The sequence below is a fragment of the Haliotis rubra genome, unplaced genomic scaffold (assembly GCF_003918875.1).
Source record: "Haliotis rubra isolate DU_JTF1 unplaced genomic scaffold, ASM391887v1 Scf3, whole genome shotgun sequence".
NCBI classification, from domain to species: domain Eukaryota; kingdom Metazoa; phylum Mollusca; class Gastropoda; order Lepetellida; family Haliotidae; genus Haliotis; species Haliotis rubra.
Window position 1 is genome coordinate 7,667,737 of NW_025766968.1, and position 17,869 is coordinate 7,685,605.

The 17,869-nt window shown below is 38.1% G+C and overlaps 3 protein-coding genes across 3 annotated transcripts; 2 read left to right on the top strand and 1 right to left on the bottom strand.

Annotated features, from left to right (window-relative positions):
* Nucleotides 1–2,778: 2,778 nt before the first annotated feature.
* LOC124282546 lies at nt 2,779–4,504 on the top strand. The gene is made up of 2 exons (XM_046718555.1): nt 2,779–2,871; nt 3,667–4,504. Exon 2 carries the CDS (start codon nt 3,675–3,677, stop codon nt 4,374–4,376), a length of 702 nt encoding a protein of 233 aa, XP_046574511.1. The 5' UTR covers nt 2,779–2,871; nt 3,667–3,674; the 3' UTR covers nt 4,377–4,504.
* A 1,649-nt stretch (nt 4,505–6,153) lies between these two features.
* On the top strand, nt 6,154–9,840 carry LOC124282547. The gene is made up of 8 exons (XM_046718556.1): nt 6,154–6,361; nt 6,786–6,903; nt 7,455–7,546; nt 7,722–7,881; nt 7,993–8,201; nt 8,538–8,659; nt 8,883–8,946; nt 9,556–9,840. Exons 1-8 carry the CDS (start codon nt 6,194–6,196, stop codon nt 9,646–9,648), a joined length of 1,026 nt encoding a protein of 341 aa, XP_046574512.1. The 5' UTR covers nt 6,154–6,193; the 3' UTR covers nt 9,649–9,840.
* Nucleotides 9,841–12,187: 2,347 nt separating this feature from the next.
* On the bottom strand, nt 12,188–15,181 carry LOC124282549. Its single transcript, XM_046718557.1, has 7 exons — nt 15,114–15,181; nt 14,478–14,569; nt 14,143–14,302; nt 13,824–14,032; nt 13,366–13,487; nt 13,080–13,143; nt 12,188–12,472 (listed from the first exon to the last, which is right to left on the bottom strand). Exons 1-7 carry the CDS (start codon nt 15,133–15,135, stop codon nt 12,380–12,382), a joined length of 762 nt encoding a protein of 253 aa, XP_046574513.1. The 5' UTR covers nt 15,136–15,181; the 3' UTR covers nt 12,188–12,379.
* Between the last annotated feature and the right edge of the window lie 2,688 nt (nt 15,182–17,869).

Here is a 17,869-nt window from a genome sequence, read left to right on the forward strand (position 1 = left end):
ACTGCCATGTAATTAGGCTATTAAGGTAAAGCTAGGTTGCCTTGGTTACACACAGATCCCTGGTTTACCTGAACTCATCGCTTCTTGTTTTATATGGAGCGAGCTATTACAGTATTTATGCCCAACCTATTGGCATATATAATGACAGTCATATTAATTCAGTTATTCAGCATTATTTAACTGTGTTGACGATTACCATAATGTAGACATGCTTGCCATAACATGCCAAGAATGTTCAAGCATACTCATTATTAACACATGACCAAGATTATTAACATTTCACCATAATTTAGGACGCATATGTATTAACATCTGACTTATGTTTATGCATAATGTTTATTAGCATATTTTATAGGGCATTGACTCAGCAACTTGTACATTATTCAAATGTGTTGATGTGATATTCAGCTCGATAATAAGAACCAGTAGTTGTGGCACCTCAAAATACTCCGCAATTTGTTGTGAATGTTCAATCGCAGTACTTGTTTGCGTTGGCACTGTATTTGATAAATTATGGACTTCATCCGGTTCATCTGATAGTCCGATATCGATCATTTTCAAAGTACATACTTCCCGGCCCATTAAACCGAATGAAACACATTCAGGTACAGGTGGATTTAACACCAACGTGTAATTTAAGCACAATATATCAACACAAGTAGCCTTGGGTATTTGGTAACAGACCATTAATCAATAAGCGTATAGCTTTTGCACCCACATTGTAAAGTTAGCTATGGTAAATTCAAAATGGTTTCATGCCTAGGGATTATCACTGAGCAGTACCAGATACTCGTGCTGACGTCACAATTGACTGTGCTGTTCACTGCAACACATTCAACATGGGGTGGATGAGTATAACAATCCCCTTGACTGAACTGAAATGTAATCACTTTCCCGATTAATGATCAACACATCCAATGCACATACTAGGTCAAGGTGACCTGAATATGGACAGTTATTTAATTAATGTTATCTAAAAGGCAAACAGTATCACGTCTCAGTTGATTGTATCAGCAGTCTGACTTTTAAATGAACATATCTCTTCTCTTAATAGGGGCGGTGGGGTAGCCTAGTGGTTCAAGCGTTGGCTCGTCACGCCGAAGACCCGGGTTCTATTCCCCGCCGTGGTATTGCTGGAATATTGCTAAAAGCGGCGTAAAACTAAACTCAGTCAGTCAGCCTTCTCTTAATAAACTGTACTACCGCTTTGTCAGAACTTAAAGAATTTTTTGTTCAAAATACAATTTGATTTTAAAGTTATAACGAAAGTTAAAAACGAAACTTCGCATCAGATATGAAAAATGATGGATATCTTTGAAACTACATCATATCAAACATATGACCACGTGGCTGCATATTCATTTCTTACGCCAACATTCATGGAAGCAGTTTTTTTCACCAGCGGAAGATTACTTTCTTAAGCTGTTGTCGATGTTAGTGATTGTTATGAGGTCATAATCAAGTTAAACAACAGTTCTTTATATTTTTCCATTACATGAAAGACAGAATGTCTTTCTCTAGAATCCGTTCGACCCCGTGTTTTCCAAATAATTGGCGTATATTCTTGTTGACTAGCGATCTGGGTAATCAAAGTTTCAACGAAGGGTGAATACATTTCTTGAATACATGTAAGACACTGTTACAGATCCACCACAATGGTTGCTGAACATCGACGTTATAGTACGATGAAATCTTAATGCAGTATCCTCACACCATTTAACCAGGTGAACTTCAGCTCTTAGGCACATCGGCCATCTGAACGGCAAACGTAGTGATATTACATACGAAACTGTTTTAAAACACCTGATTACTAGCAGGAAGACGTGGGGGCTTATATCAGTACAGGGGCATACCAGGTGTATGTCAGGAAACTAATAAAACATGATACAATGAAACACTGTGTAAAGTTATTCTATTCTTCTTATTATTATTAGGATATTTAAAGGATATATATACAGCGCACATATCCACGCAACAAGTACATGCTCAAGGCGCTGGAGTGTTTCCTTGATCAACGGATGTCTTTTTCTGGCATTCTTTTAACCAACTCAACTTCCACAGGAACAATATTCCAGCAATACCACGGCGGGGGACACAAGAAATGGGGCTTCACACATAGTTCCCATGCAGAGAATCGAACCCCGGTCTACGATGTCACGAGTGAACACTTTAACCACCAGGTTACCCGACAGCGCGTTTAGGGTGAGAATTCATATTGTCAGCACATTAATTAATATCGTCCCTAAGTTCCCCAAATCTGTTGGACGATAAATACACTCTTCTGGTAAGACATATTAACAAAACATTAAACAGCTGGTGGTAAGAACCTTAACACTTAATAAGATAAGCAAAACGGCGCGCATGCAATACCAGCCGTAGAACTCATAGCGAGCATATTGAGCGAGTGAGTTTATTTTTACGCCGCTTTTAGCAATATTCCAGCAATATCACGACAGGGGACACCAGAAATGGGCTTCACACATTGTACCCATGTGGGGAATCGAACCCAGATCTTCAGCGTGACGAGCGAACGCTTGAACCACTTGGCTACCCCACCTCCCCGAGAGCATATTGAATACTCATTGAAGTACAAAAATGTCAGTCAGATTTAACACAAATAAACACACACATTCACATATACAAACACTATGAATAGCTTAAGTCTGATCTTTACTCGAGTTCGTGTGCTCTCACCCCTGACGGTTCTCTGTCAGAGCTTTGTGTACTCGTTGCCATGGTGAGAATGACTAATAACAACACTTATTTCGGATCTTGATACCGGTGTGTTGGCGGGAAAATGTCGGCCATGTTTGACCTGCATACTCTCTCATACCACATGGAATATGTAAGCGAGGACCCATAAACTATTAGGTCAGTAGAGAGAGAACCCGTTACCGTTTTGTAGCTGTGATTTGGTGTATAAATGTCGAGATGACATGCTGAGATATTGTGATGCAATGTTTATAGCAGCGGGTGGTAAACAATTTTCGTTTGAGAAATGTCATTTGATCGATTGTGGCATATTGAATAACACAACTATGGTAGTTATCCGCAGTTTAACACACATCTTGAATAACGGCAAATCAAGAAGAAATGTTCCAATGTAGAAATCGATGTGTATTGAATATTGATTAGGTGCATGCATTGCATGCGTTCTTGTGTCATTATCCAGAACTGAAATGTGTGGACATTAATGCAGTTATGCAAGTCTCCGGTTTTATCTGAGGATTATGAAACCGATATTACCGAGAGGTATTTAACGATCAGTGAAACAAATCTAGCATATTACATGAGAGACATTGATTGAAGCGCTCGTATAATATTCTCGATACGTGATAGGCGTCCCTGTGGTCGACATCCCATTCAACAAATCAATAATGCTCACTTTGCTTTGAACAATGTTCCATCGATACTAAGTGTTCTTATCCTCAAATGAGGCATCGAACTCGTGCCTACAGTGCAAAGGTGGTCATGACCTGGCTACCACCGCCCAGTATTACCGAATAAGGGAGGGATGGGGCCTTTGGCTACGTTGCGAATAGCGAACGCTGTAACGCTGTAGTTAAAACCACTCGTTACTAGTATACTATAGTTACTAGGAACTAGTTACTAGTATAACCAAAATCAGGACGTTCAATTCGCCCTACAGATTCCTTATTGTTTCAGATAATCAGATGGGCAGTACAAGCAGCATGCAGAGGCCTCCTCCTCGCAAAACTGCTGATGCAGCAAATTCTAGCCCAGGCGATACTCGTAATCAACCGGTGAATAACCTATCTAAAACACAGTCTGATCGAGGAGGAACTGATATCACTCAGAAACCAGCAGTAAACTCTGTACCTTCTGGCGTGGATACGGAGGCTGAAATGAAGAAACTGCGGGAAGATGCTTCACATTTAAATTCGGAATTTGACGAAATTGACACTCTTATTCAAGAACTTAAAGCTGATGCTTTCACGAAGACTGGGAAATATTCAAGGATCTACAACTGGAGATCTCTGGGCTTCGAGGACTACGCTGATACGGACCGTCGTAAGCTCGGTGAATACTTAGCGGTATCTGACGCTGCTGAAGTGCTGAATGCAGCATTTGACACACTGCTGAAATCACTTGGGTTTACATGTATGTGGCCTATAAAGATGGACTTTGAAGACAAGACGCAGGTTCTTGTTGCTCAAAAGTTATCCATGATACGAATGATTGTGTGGAACAATACGGATGGTAGTCTCAGTTTTGCTGAAAAGGTGAGCAAAGCTGGGATGCTTAAATATTTCGTGGAAGATTTAAAACAGATGGATGTGGAAGATGCCGCCGCCGCTGATGACGATGATGAAGATGATGACGAGGTCAGTGAGATATTTACACACACTCAATGAATGGGAAAGCGTTCATTTCAAAGAAGCATGCATATATATATGCCCCTCATTTTCCATAAATATTGTTGTTCTTACGTAGGCTATCAATTTCGTGTCAATGCAATATTACGCCGCTTTTAGTAATATTCCAGAAATATCACGGCGGGTTTCACACATTGTACCCATTGTACCACTAGGCTACCCAGCCGCCCCCTTTTCAACAGGGCATGCATACTTATAGCAAAAAATCCCGCCGTAATTGTCATGATATATAAATTCCGCAGCCCAAATAGACATTTTGAAGTCCAGTTATAATCCCACGTTGCAAGTAGAATGTTCTCTCACACACTAAAGTCTCTCAAACATTCATTTAGTCCATTCAGGAGATAATTGTAAATGCACGTAATCATACGAGCCATGGCCTTCCAAAAATTGTACACTGAGCTGATGTTGTGTATAATATTCGACGGGAATACACGTTTTACGAAGACTTGTCTATAAATAATCGAGTCTTGACCAGACAAAAACAGTGAATGTTATTTGTAGGAACGTCCCTTGTCATGCTTGGGATGACTTAATACTCAATCAGTTTAAAACTGAACAGATGGAAGATGAACACAACGTCAGTTAGACGTAACCGTGAACATTTTGTCAATGTATGTTGCAGGAGCTTGACAACACATTTGAAGCGGCCATTTCCATCCTCCAGAACTGCTCAAGGAACCCTGCGACCAGACAACATCTTCGGGAACTCGGGACAGTTTCCGTCCTGCTGCCGTATCTCAAGTGCAGGTCAGATGGTAAATATTACACATCTGTTTGCGAACACGTTCTTGAAGAAATAGCTTTTGAGAATTCCAGTGGACATCGGATACCACTCATTGTGAACGATGAACAATATTGTCAATATTGTTCCTCTCTTTTACTCCTCCCTCGTAACAAATCAGTGAACTCAGCAATGTGTTTGCCGTATTTTAGAATGATAGTTTGCTAAACATGGTTCTATGTTTATTGTTAGGACATAGATTTTCATTACAAAAATGATAGAGTTGGTTTGATACATTTTATTATGATCAGCGTTTCGTTGAGAATATATGTTTGCTTAGAGAAGCGAGTTAGATGATAATTCATAGAGTCCCTATTGACTAACACCAAAACGGACTCTATAATCTTACTCGTCTACACAGCACCTGATAATTGCTTCCGGTCAGGGTTTAAATCGTGATTAAAGAATGGATCTGAACTGGATGGTCAGCTCACAGGAACGTAATCATGTTGGCCAAACATGGATCGACTGCCTTTCTCTTTGCTTAACAATCAATTATTTACATTACATAAAAATGAATGAGCATTCACATGGGTAGATTCATACAAAAGTATGTGTTCAATGTTAATAATGAGAATACCTCAAGAAGCGAGATTGTGATAATTATAGAGAAATCCTATTCGACTAACACCAACAACAGATACTGATTTACACTCGTCTATAGGATTGTTCATCTTTCAATTGCTTATTAACTGTTGTACATGTCCAACGTCTTTTGTATAATAGATAAGTTATATTCCAGTTAACACAATGTGATGTTCATGGTGACACTAATTATGTTGATAGTATTAATAACGATGCGGACCCTTGAGAGTCATGACTTACGTCGATTGTTCCAGAGGGTAAGCTGCAGACTCTGTTTACTCTTGCCAACATCGTGGACGAAACCGAAAGTGAACATCTTCTGGCTGACAAAACCGTGATTGATCAATTGTTCGATATACTGAAGGAAGCATGGGCGATTGAGGAACACCGCTATATTGGTTTCAGTGTGGAGGAGATAGTGGATGGGATGACTGGTCTAGCCAAAAATGACACCAACAAGAAGGTCCTGTGGGAAAAGGGAGCCGTTCCTATACTTACAGAGATTATGAAATTTGGATCGGACGAAGAGAAAGAGTATGCCGTGAAATGTATATGGGAACTGTCTTTTGATAAAACTAACAAGGAAATATTCAATGTAAGTTCCTTGGAAGTGGATTGTTTGGTTTTTGAGATTCGAGTAAATGCTTCATTTGCCACTTTCATTTCTCATGGTTCAGAACTAAATATATTATATTTTTTAAGTGGATTACATAATCATTGATATGCGTTGTTTCTTCTGGCCATAAAATATTTTTAATATTTATTACTACACGTCCGTCATTAGTATAAAAGAAGGAAGGATTCCCCACTGCGGAAAATTGTCAGCCGTATGTTTGGCCAGGTATTGTACTGACAAGACACTTGCGTGACATGCCCTCTATACTTCGTAGTCTGTGTAAATGGAAGAACTACAAATAGAATCCTGTCAGAGGTGAAACCGATGTATAATGGCAACCACATCATCGTAGAGACACATATATATATAGTGTGATATACTTAGTTTAGTCCCATTCTTTCAGGAAAATAAAGAGTTGCAACAGCTACTTCAGGAACTCAAGTCATCCTCTTCTACAGGCGTTTCTAAAGCTGCAGCTGGAGCATTGTGGGTGCTAGCTATGGAGGAAAACAATAATACAAGTACGTAACAACGAACCATATTACCATTAGCCTTAGTAACGTAAACGTTAGACAAAGTAACGGAACACTTATCATGATAATTATGCTGTGAACCTGATTGTCCGATTTTGTATATAATCTCCTGCGTCAAGTAGGGGTTGCTGAAGACCAACTGTAACCCAATTCTTAGCGGGGCTTTTATTAGTTTTGGGAAAAGCTCTAAATTTGCCAATTACTGTTTTTTCATCTCACTGAATATGTTATTTTCTGTCTATTTATGTTATGTCATAATTTTTGTTAGATTTTATTCATGCATATAATTTTAATGTTGACAACTAAGTTTACGTTTTACTTAATTGGTTGTCTTATAGTTGTCTTTATTTATTTGTTACGTATATCTGTCCTTTTAAATATCATGGTATCGAATACCAAGTGCTGTACTTTTTAAATAGCATACTTTAGGTCGAAATCCTACAATTATAGAGTATCGTAAACAGTATCACCTATGTGTTTTGATATGTGGTATGAACAGTGAAGTAAAATTTGAGGGTGAAACATAAACATTTTTTCAGCATTAACAGGGGGTCTCGAAGGGAGGAGTGGGTCATATGGAGGTCATGTGATGATCAGTTACCAGTGGACAGACCAGAAGCTGGTGCTGAAGGTATTTTATAATTTGTTTTCTGAATTGATCAAACATATCATTAAAAGGTTATATGTTGTTCAGTGACCAGTCGATTGACCACAAGGAGGTGTGTCTTTCCATTGGTTTTCGGAATTGATAACAAAATATTATTCAGTATAATGTCATTGATATTGCAATTATTTTTCAAAAATAGATCAAGGAATCACTGCGCCAGAAAGGGTACAAGATCTGGATGGATGTTGATCACATGGAGGGGTCCACGCTGCAGGCGATGGCGGAGGCCGTTCAGAACGCTTCTGTTGTGTTGGTGTGTATGTCGGAGAGGTACAAGCTGAGTCAGAACTGCAGGTCAGGTGAGTCAACAATTTCAGGAATCCATTGTTTGGTCTAGATAAGTTTGAATGTTGCAATTTTGACTACATGTAATGGTGAGTAAAATTAATCTTTATCATGTTTTATATCAGAGGCTGAGTATGCTTTCTCGTTGGAGAAGAAGATTGTCCCTCTTCTGATGCAGAGGGCATATAAACCAGACGGATGGTTGGGTATGATTAAAGGGACAAAACTCTTCTTCGACTTCAGCGGAAAATACCCGTATGATCAGAAATTAACTGATCTTGTGAAGGAGCTTGGTGAACATGGGAAGACTCAGCAGCTCACTGATGAAATTGATGTAGGTTATGACGTAATGGTGACTATTGCATAAATATAATGGTGTATTGATAGGTAAACATTATAGAAAGCACAAAATGTACACGTGAGAAGTCAGCGAGGACTATCCTTCAAGCAGGTGCTGCACTTAGGTCATAGATTTCATAGGTCAAGTATCAAGTCGGTTATTGGAATGCATATTCTTACACTGAATGTTCTTCTTAGTGCTAAAGGTAAATGTGATGATACTCTGTGTCTGATTGACAAAACGTTGATTCTTTCATGACACTTGTTATTAATTACGAATAGTCTATGTGTGATATTGTATAACACAGACAGTTGTTGTTTTTATCTTCAGGGTGAGACTAAGATAGTTCCCGTTGTGAAAGCAGCTCCCCTTGCCGCTGCAAGAGGTCGGTCACTTGCTGACTGGTCAGTGAAGGATGTCCAGAATTGGCTCACGAAGACAGGATTAACAAAGTACATATATCCTTGGTATTTACTTGTCTGAAGAATACCATAGTATGTGCCGTACCTACGGCGTCCTCACGCACTCTTATTCAGTATATTCATTGTTTGGGATTGTAAATGTAGGTTAAATATATGTTCTTGGAGTACGTCAACCCAAAAAATATAATAGGAGAGGGTAATCACTCAATTAAGTTGAATGAATCAAACCAGAACTGATTTTCATTTGTTTCAGTGACTCGTTGCTACGTAAAATGACTGGGGATGATCTATTGTTTCTGCGTGAAGTATCTCACAGGGTAAGCATGAAGGCTTGTTGCAATCCATTACTAAATATATGGGATGTCGAAACGCCGTATTTCCAATTTAGCTCGAATTGAGTTCGCTCCAAAGTTTGGTTCCAGGCACCATGATATGAGTCCTTACTCATGTAAATCAGAGTTAAAATTGATCTTTAGCAATCCATGCTTGTCGAAGGATTGTCTGGTCCAAACTCGATTATTTACACACCGCCGTCATATGGCTGGAATATTGCCGAGAGCGCCGTTTAACAACAAACAAACAAACAAACAAACAAACTCTTCTGCCATATACTTCTACAAAAACACGAACAACAGAACAATATCAAATGAACATTATTTTTTCCCATAATTACATTGTATGATTAGGAGGTGTTAATATGATAACGTTTCAGATGCTGGTGACTGATGTAAGATAATTAATGCTTTGAATGTCTCGTTCCACAAGAGAAGTTGCATGTTGTTCCAAATGCATGTTGTGTCTGGTACCAGCACTGAGATTATATGACAAACTTTATCATTTGATTCCGAAATTCCCATTCACCTCAGGGAATTCGCTTCAATACTGGATTGTGATCGGAAAATAACCTATAACTTTTATCCGTTCAGGCACCCGAGTTTTACTTCAACTATCTGCTGACTAATCTTCAGCTGCCCTTTGATGACCTCAAGAAGTTCAGCAGAGCTGTTGACAAGCTGTGAATCATTATCCCAACTGTGTGAAGTTTTGGATCTAATGTATATTACATTACAAACTCTCAGATGTATCACTGGACGAATACGTGGCATAGGTTGACTTGCAGATAGTAATACATGCCTGTGTAATTGACATTGTGTCTGCTGCATATGACAACCTTCAAAGTCAGTTTAATCATGTTTGATGTAGTACAAACATATGTACCTCTAACCCCCTAACCCCACACCCACCCGACCCCACCCCCCTAACCTCCCCACCCATATACCCCCTGCAGGTTGACGGTTTGACAGCCAACTTATCCATTACATAACAGCCTTTCCTATGCATATTTGTGTGATGATATCTCTAGAGATCTGTCTTATGCTTATTGAAATGCCTTTGTTCTTAATAATATTCGTTCAGATGTTGACATCAGTAGCGTGTGAATCTACGATCATGCACACTCACTACAGACCGAATGAATTATGAACATATTTCTGCATGAATTCTGCACGGATAAGTTTTTGGATTGAATTGGTAAATGTACCAGATGCTATAATGCTATATGTATGCACTCTGGTAATGTAAGATACAAACAATATGTATATGGACTTTTCTTTGGTTTTGTTTGTGAAACATACATATGACAGAATGAATACAGATGCACTATCTATGTTTATATGCGATAAGCTGAAATCTGTGATACATCTATATTTGAATGTATATATAATGTTTCACACAAATGCATATCTGTGATAGATAAAATTGATATTTTGTAGTTCTACTTTTGATGTTCATGTTGAATCCAATATGAATTACATGCGTCGTTTTAATTTAAAAATACAACACTCGTGTCTAGTCTATATCCATGTCAATATGTGAGAGATACTACAATGTCCATACTATAATGTATGATATGTTTATATGTAATATATTTCTCCTAAGATGAGGCAGCCCTAAGTTATAATCGGAGTTTGCAATATCATTGTTTCTGCAATGTAACCAGGTACAATCATCAGAAAGAATCACTCAGAAAGGTGAATAATTATGTGTAATTAATTATTTGACATTTCCATGTATATAGCAAGTTCTTTAATTTAAATAAATCTAACCTATATTTTTATAACCACTGTTATGTTATTCTGTGTGCCAAATTCGTTTACGTAATTACACACAAGACGTGAAGGAAAAACACCAAATCGGTTTGGGAAACGCTACTATACACTTGAACGAATTTGTGGAGGCTGTGTTAAACGCTCAATTACGTTGTTGAACCGTTCATGTGACCAATGTCTCTATGTGTTCGAGCGTAATTGTCAAATAATGTAATCATTTCATATGGTCTTGTTCGTAAAATGTTTACTTGATCCATTGAAAATATTTCATTTGTAACCGGCGGTTACAAATGAAATATTTTCAATGGATCAAGTAAACAACTTTACGAACAAGACCATATGAAATGATTACATTATTTGACAATTACGCTCGAACACATAGAGACATTGGTCACATGAACGGTTCAACAACGTAATTAAGCGTTAGACACAGCCTCCACACATTCGTTCAAGTGTAAGTAGCGTTTCCCAAACCGATTTGGTGTTTTTCCTTCACGTCTTGTTCTTGTGTGTAATTCGTAAACGAATTTGGCACACAGAATAACATAACAGTGGTTATAAAAATATAGGTTAGATTTATTTAAATTAAAGAACTTGCTATATACATGGAAATGTCAAATAATTACACAATAATTAGGTAGTTTTCTGAATGATTCTTTCTGATGATTGTATCTAGTTACATTGCTGAAACAATGATATTGCAACCTCCGATTATAACTTAGGGCTGCCTCATCTTAGGAGAAATATATTACATATAAACATATCATACATTATAGTATGGACATTGTAGTATCTCTCACATATTGACATGGATATAGACGAGACACGAGTGTTGTATTTTTAAATTAAAAACCGTGCATGTAATTCATATTGGATTCAACATGAACATCAAAAGTAGAACTGCAAAATATCAATTTTATCTGTCACAGATATGCATTTGTGTGAAACAATATATATACATTCAAATATAGATGTATAACAGATTTCAGCTTATCGCATATAAACATAGATAGTGCATCTGTATTCATTCTGTCATATGTATGTTTCACAAAGAAAACCAAAGAAAAGTCCATATACATATTGTTTGTATCACACATTACAAGAGTGCATACATATAGCATTATAGCATCTGGTACATTTAGAAATTCAATCCAGAACAATCCGTGCAGAATTCATGCAGAAATGTGTTCATAATTCATTCGGTCTGTAGTGAGTGTGCATGATCGTAGATTCACACGCTACTGATGTCAACATCTGAACGAATATTATTAAGAACAAATCCATTTCAATAAGCTTAAGACAGATCTCTAGAGATATCATCACAAATATGCATAGGAAAGGCTGTTATGTAATGGATAAGTTGGCTGTCAAACCGTCAACCTGCATGGTGGGGGTGGGGATTGGGTGGGGTTAGTAGTTGTGGGGTGGGCGGGGTTAGGGTACATATGTCTGTACTATATTACACATGATTAGACTGACTTCGAACGGTGCTATATGTAGCAGACACAATGTCAATTACACAGGCATGTATTACTATCTGCAAGTCAACCTATGCCACGTATTCGTCCAGTGATACATCTGAGAGTTTGTAATGTTATACACATTAATTAATCCCAAAACTTCACACAGTTGGGATAATGATTCACAGTTTGTCAACAGCTCTGCTGAACCTCTTGAGGTCATCAAAGGGCAGCTGAAGATTAGTCAGCAGATAGTTGAAGTAAAACTCGGGTGCCTGAACGGATAAAAGTTACAGGTTATTTTCCGATCACAATCCAGTATTGAAGCGAATTCCCTGAGGTGAATGGGAATTTCGGAATCAAATGATAAAGTTTGTCATATAATCTCAGTGCTGGTACCAGACACAACATGCATTTGGAACAACAGGCAACTTCTCTTGTGGAACAAGACATTCAAAGCATTAATTATCTTACATCAGTCACCAGCATCTGAAACGTTATCATATTAACACCTCCTAATCATACAATGTAATTATGGGAAAAAAATGTTCATTTGATATTGTTCTGTTGTTCGTGTTTTTGTAGAAGTATATGGCAGAAGAGTTTGTTTGTTTGGTTTGTTTGTTTGTTGTTAAACGGCGCTCTCGGCAATATTCCAGCCATATGACGGCGGTGTGTAAATAATCGAGTTTGGACCAGACAATCCTTCGACAAGCATGGATTGCTAAGATCAATTTAAACTCTGATTTACATGAGTAAGGACTCATATCATGGTGCCTGGAACCAAACTTTGGAGCGAACTCATTTCGAGCTAACTTGGAAATACGACGTTTCGACATCCCATATATTTAGTAATGGATTGCAACAAGCCTTCATGCTTACCCTGTGAGATACTTCACGCAGAAACAATAGATCATCCCCAGTCATTTTACGTAGCAACGAGTCACTGAAACAAATGAAAATCAGTTCTGGTTTGATTCATTCAACTTAATTGGGTGATTACCCTCTCCTATTATATTTTTTTGTTGACGTACTCCAAGAACATATATTTAACCTACATTTACAATCCCAAACAATGAATGTACTGAATAAGAGTGCGTGACCACGCCGTAGGAACGGCACATACTATGGTATTCTTCAGACAAGTAAATACCAAGGATATATGTACTTTGTTAATCCTGTCTTCGTGAGCCAATTCTGGACTTCCTTCACTGACCAGTCAGCAAGTGACCGACCTCTTGCAGCGGCAAGGGGAGCTGCTTTCACAACGGGAACTATCTTAGTCTCACCCTGGAGATAAAAACAACAACTGTCTATGTTATACAATATCACACATAGACTATTCGTAATTAATAACAAGTGTCATGAAAGAATCAACGTTTTGTCAATCAGACACAGAGTATCATCACATTTACCTTTAGCACTAAGAAGAACATTCAGTGTAAGAATATGCATTCCAATAACCGACTTGATACTTGACCTATGAAATCTATGACCTAAGTGCAGCACCTGCTTGAAGGATAGTCCTCGCTGACTTCTCACGTGTACATTTTGTGCTTTCTATAATGCTTACCTATCAATACACCATTATATTTATGTAATAGTCATCATTACGTCATAACCTACATCAATTTCATCAGTGAGCGGCTGAGTCTTCCCATGTTCACCAAGCTCCTTCACAAGATCAGTTAATTTCTGATCATACGGGTACTTCCCGCTGAAGTCGAAGAAGAGTTTTGTCCCTTTAATCATACCCAACCATCCGTCTGGTTTATATGCCCTCTGCATCAGAAGAGGGACAATCTTCTTCTCCAACGAGAAAGCATACTCAGCCTCTGATATAAACAAGATAAAGATTAATTTTACTCACCATTACATATAGTCAAAATTGCAACATTCAAACTCATCTAGACCAAACAATGGATTCCTGAAATTGTTGACTCACCTGACCTGCAGTTCTGACTCAGCTTGTACCTCTCCGACATACACACCAACACAACAGAAGCGTTCTGAACGGCCTCCGCCATCGCCTGCAGCATGGACCCCTCCATGTCATCAACATCCATCCAGATCTTGTACCCTTTCTGGCGCAGTGATTCCTTGATCTATTTTCGAAAAATAATTGCAATATCAATGACATTATACTGAATAATATTTTGTTATCAATTCCGAAAACCAATGGAAAGACACACCTCCTTGTGGTCAATCGACTGATCACTGAACAACATATAACCTTTCAATGATATGTTTGATCAATTCAGAAAACAAATTATAAAATACCTTCAGCACCAGCTTCTGGTCTGTCCACTGGTAACTGATCATCACATGACCTCCATATGACCCACTCCTCCCTTCGAGACCCCCTGTTAATGCTGAAAAAATGTTTATGTTTCACCCTCAAATTTTACTTCACTGTTCATACCACATATCAAAACACATAGGTGATACTGTTTACGATACTCTATAATTGTAGGATTTCGACCTAAAGTATGCTATTTAAAAAGTACAGCACTTGGTATTCGATACCATGATATTTAAAAGGACAGATATACGTAACAAATAAATAAAGACAACTATAAGACAACCAATTAAGTAAAACGTAACTTAGTTGTCAACATTAAAATTATATGCATGAATAAAATCTAACAAAAATTATGACATAACATAAATAGACAGAAAAAAACATATTCAGTGAGATGAAAAAACAGTAATTGGCAAGTTTTTCATCAAAACTAATAGAAGCCCCGCTAAGAATTGGGTTACAGTTGGTCTTCAGCAACCCCTACTTGACGCAGGAGATTATATACAAAATCGGACAATCAGGTTCACAGCATAATTATCATGATAAGTGTTCCGTTACTTTGTCTAACGTTTACGTTACTAAGGCTAATGGCAATATGGTTCGTTGTTACGTACTTGTATTATTGTTTTCCTTCATAGCTAGAACCCACAATGCTCCAGCTGCAGCTTTAGAAATGCCTGTAGAAGAGGATGACTTGAGTTCCTGAAGTAGCTGTTGCACCTCTTTATTTTCCTGAAAGAATGGGACTAAACTAAGTATATCACACTATATATATATGTCTGTACGATGATGTGGTTGCCATTATACATCAGTTTCACCTCTGACAGGATTCTATGTGTAGTTCTTCCACTTACACAGACTACGAAGTATAGAGGGCATGTCACGCAAGCGTCCTGTCAGTACAATACCTAGCCAAACATACGGCTGACAATTTTCCGCAGTGGGGAATCCTTCCTTCTTTTATACTAATGACGGACGTGTAGTAATAAATATTAAAAATATTTTATGGCCAGAAGAAACAACGCATATCAATGATTATGTAATCCACTTAAAAATTATAAATATATTTAGTTCTGAACAATGAGAAATGAAAGTGGCAAATGAAGCATTTACTCGAATCTCAAAAACCAAACAATCCACTTCCAAGGAACTTACATTGAATATTTCCTTGTTAGTTTTATCAAAAGACAGTTCCCATATACATTTCACGGCATACTCTTTCTCTTCGTCCGATCCAAATTTCATAATCTCTGTAAGTATAGGAACGGCTCCCTTTTCCCACAGGACCTTCTTGTTGGTGTCATTTTTGGCTAGACCGGTCATCCCATCCACTATCTCATCCACACTGAAACCAATATAGCGGTGTTCCTCAATCGCCCATGCTTCCTTCAGTATATCGAACAATTGATCAATCACGGTTTTGTCAGCCAGAAGATGTTCACTTTCGGTTTCGTCCACGATGTTGGCAAGAGTAAACAGAGTCTGCAGCTTACCCTCTGGAACAATCGACATAAGTCATGACTCTCAAGGGTCCGCATCGTTATTAATACTATCAACATAATTAGTGTCAACATGAACATCACATTGTGTTAACTGGAATATAACTTATCTATTATACAAAAGACGTTAGACATGTACAACAGTTAATAAACAATTGAAAGATGAACAATCCTATAGACGAGTGTAAAGAGTTTCATCAGTATCTGTTGTTGGTTTTAGTCGAATAGGATTTCTCTATAATTATCACAATCTCGCTTCTTGAGCAATAAAGGTATTCTCATTATTAACATTGAACACATTTTACTCCAAATTCAGATTCGACTCCAATACTTTTGTATGAATCTACCCATGAGAATACTCATTCATTTTTATATAATGTAAATAATTGATCGTTAAGCAAAGAGAAAGGCAGTCGATCCATGTTTGGCCAACATGATCACGTTCCTGTGAGCTGACCATCCAGTTCAGATCCATTCTTTAATCACGATTTAAACCCTGACCGGAAGCAATTATCAGGTGCTGTGTAGGTAATATTATAGTCCGTTTGGCTCAAAAGCGGACTGATGAATTGCAATCTAACTCAAAAACTAATAAACATATAATACTCAACGAAACGTTGATCATAATAAAATTATCAAACCAACTCTATGATTTTTGTGCAACATCTATGTCCTAACAATAAACATGATGTTTAGCAAACTATCATTAAAATATTTACACAGTTCACTATTTGTTACGAGGGAGGAGTAAAAAGAGAGGAACAATATTCACAATATTGTTCATCGTTCACAATGAGTGGTATCCGATGTCCACTGGAATTCGCAAAAGCTATTTCTTCAAGAACATGTTCGCAAACAGATGTGTAATATTTACCATCTGACCTGCACTTGAGATACGGCAGCAGGACGGAAACTGTCCCGAGTTCCCGAAGATGTTGTCTTGTCGCAGGGTTCCTTGAGCAGTTCTGGAGGATGGAAATTGCCGCTTCAAATGTGTTGTCAAGCTCCTGCAACATACATTGCCAAAATGTTCACGGTTACGTCTAACTGACATTGTGTTCATCTTCCATCTGTTCAGTTCTAATCAGTATTAAGTCATAATTTCCGGTTTGTTTCTGTCAACCCATGCTTGTGTTACGAAGCGACGTGCTGGACCTTGTGGTCAGGAGTGGTGTCGTTGTTGACTCCTGCCTTTGTTCCCCGACGGTAAGGGGCGTTCCTTCAAATAACATTCACTGTTTTGTCTGGTCGAGACTCGATTATTTATAGTCAAGTCAATCTTCATAAAATTCTCTGGGAATATTTTAAATAACATCAGTTTAGTATTTCAATTAAAAATGTTCAAGCACAAGGCTCGTGCTCAATATGAATTTGTCATTTGATTGTGTACATGTTCCTTTATATCCTGAATGGTCGTTTTAAAGTTTAATGTGTGGGTGTATTCCTGGAACGGATCCAGGATTTTGGAGAAGGTGTACGTGTGTGTGTGTGTGTGTGTGTGCGTGCGTGCGTGCGTGCGTGCGTGCGTGCGTGTGTATGTGTGAAGGGGAGGAAGGTGTATTTATGTGAGATATCTATTGATGTAGATATGTGGATAATTACATAGATCAAGATAGGTAGGTAGGTAGGTAGGTAGATAGATAGGTATTATAATTCTTTGAAATTCACAATCATTACATGTGCGTAAATATCTCACTTACCTCGTCATCATCGGCGGCATCTTCCACATCCATCTGTTTTAAATCTTCCACGAAATATTTGAGCATCCCAGCTTTGCTCACCTTTTCAGCAAAACTGAGACTACCATCCGTATTGCTCCACACAATCATTCGTATCATGGATAACTTTTGAGCAACAAGAACCTGCCCCTT

Bases quoted from the DNA above. Each gene is read 5' to 3' on its own strand.
- LOC124282546 (XM_046718555.1), top strand. From the start codon at position 3,675: ATGGGCAGTACAAGCAGCATGCAGAGGCCTCCTCCTCGCAAAACTGCT.
- LOC124282549 (XM_046718557.1), bottom strand. From the start codon at position 15,135: ATGAAGGAAAACAATAATACAA. The intron at 13,144-13,365 runs GTACATATATCC...CATTTGTTTCAG, and splicing joins ACGAAGACAGGATTAACAAA to TGACTCGTTGCTACGTAAAA. The intron at 12,473-13,079 runs GTAAGCATGAAG...TTATCCGTTCAG, and splicing joins TGCGTGAAGTATCTCACAGG to GCACCCGAGTTTTACTTCAA.
- LOC124282547 (XM_046718556.1), top strand. From the start codon at position 6,194: ATGACTGGTCTAGCCAAAAATGACACCAACAAGAAGGTCCTGTGGGAA. The intron at 7,547-7,721 runs GTATTTTATAAT...TTTCAAAAATAG, and splicing joins ACCAGAAGCTGGTGCTGAAG to ATCAAGGAATCACTGCGCCA. The intron at 8,660-8,882 runs GTACATATATCC...CATTTGTTTCAG, and splicing joins ACGAAGACAGGATTAACAAA to TGACTCGTTGCTACGTAAAA.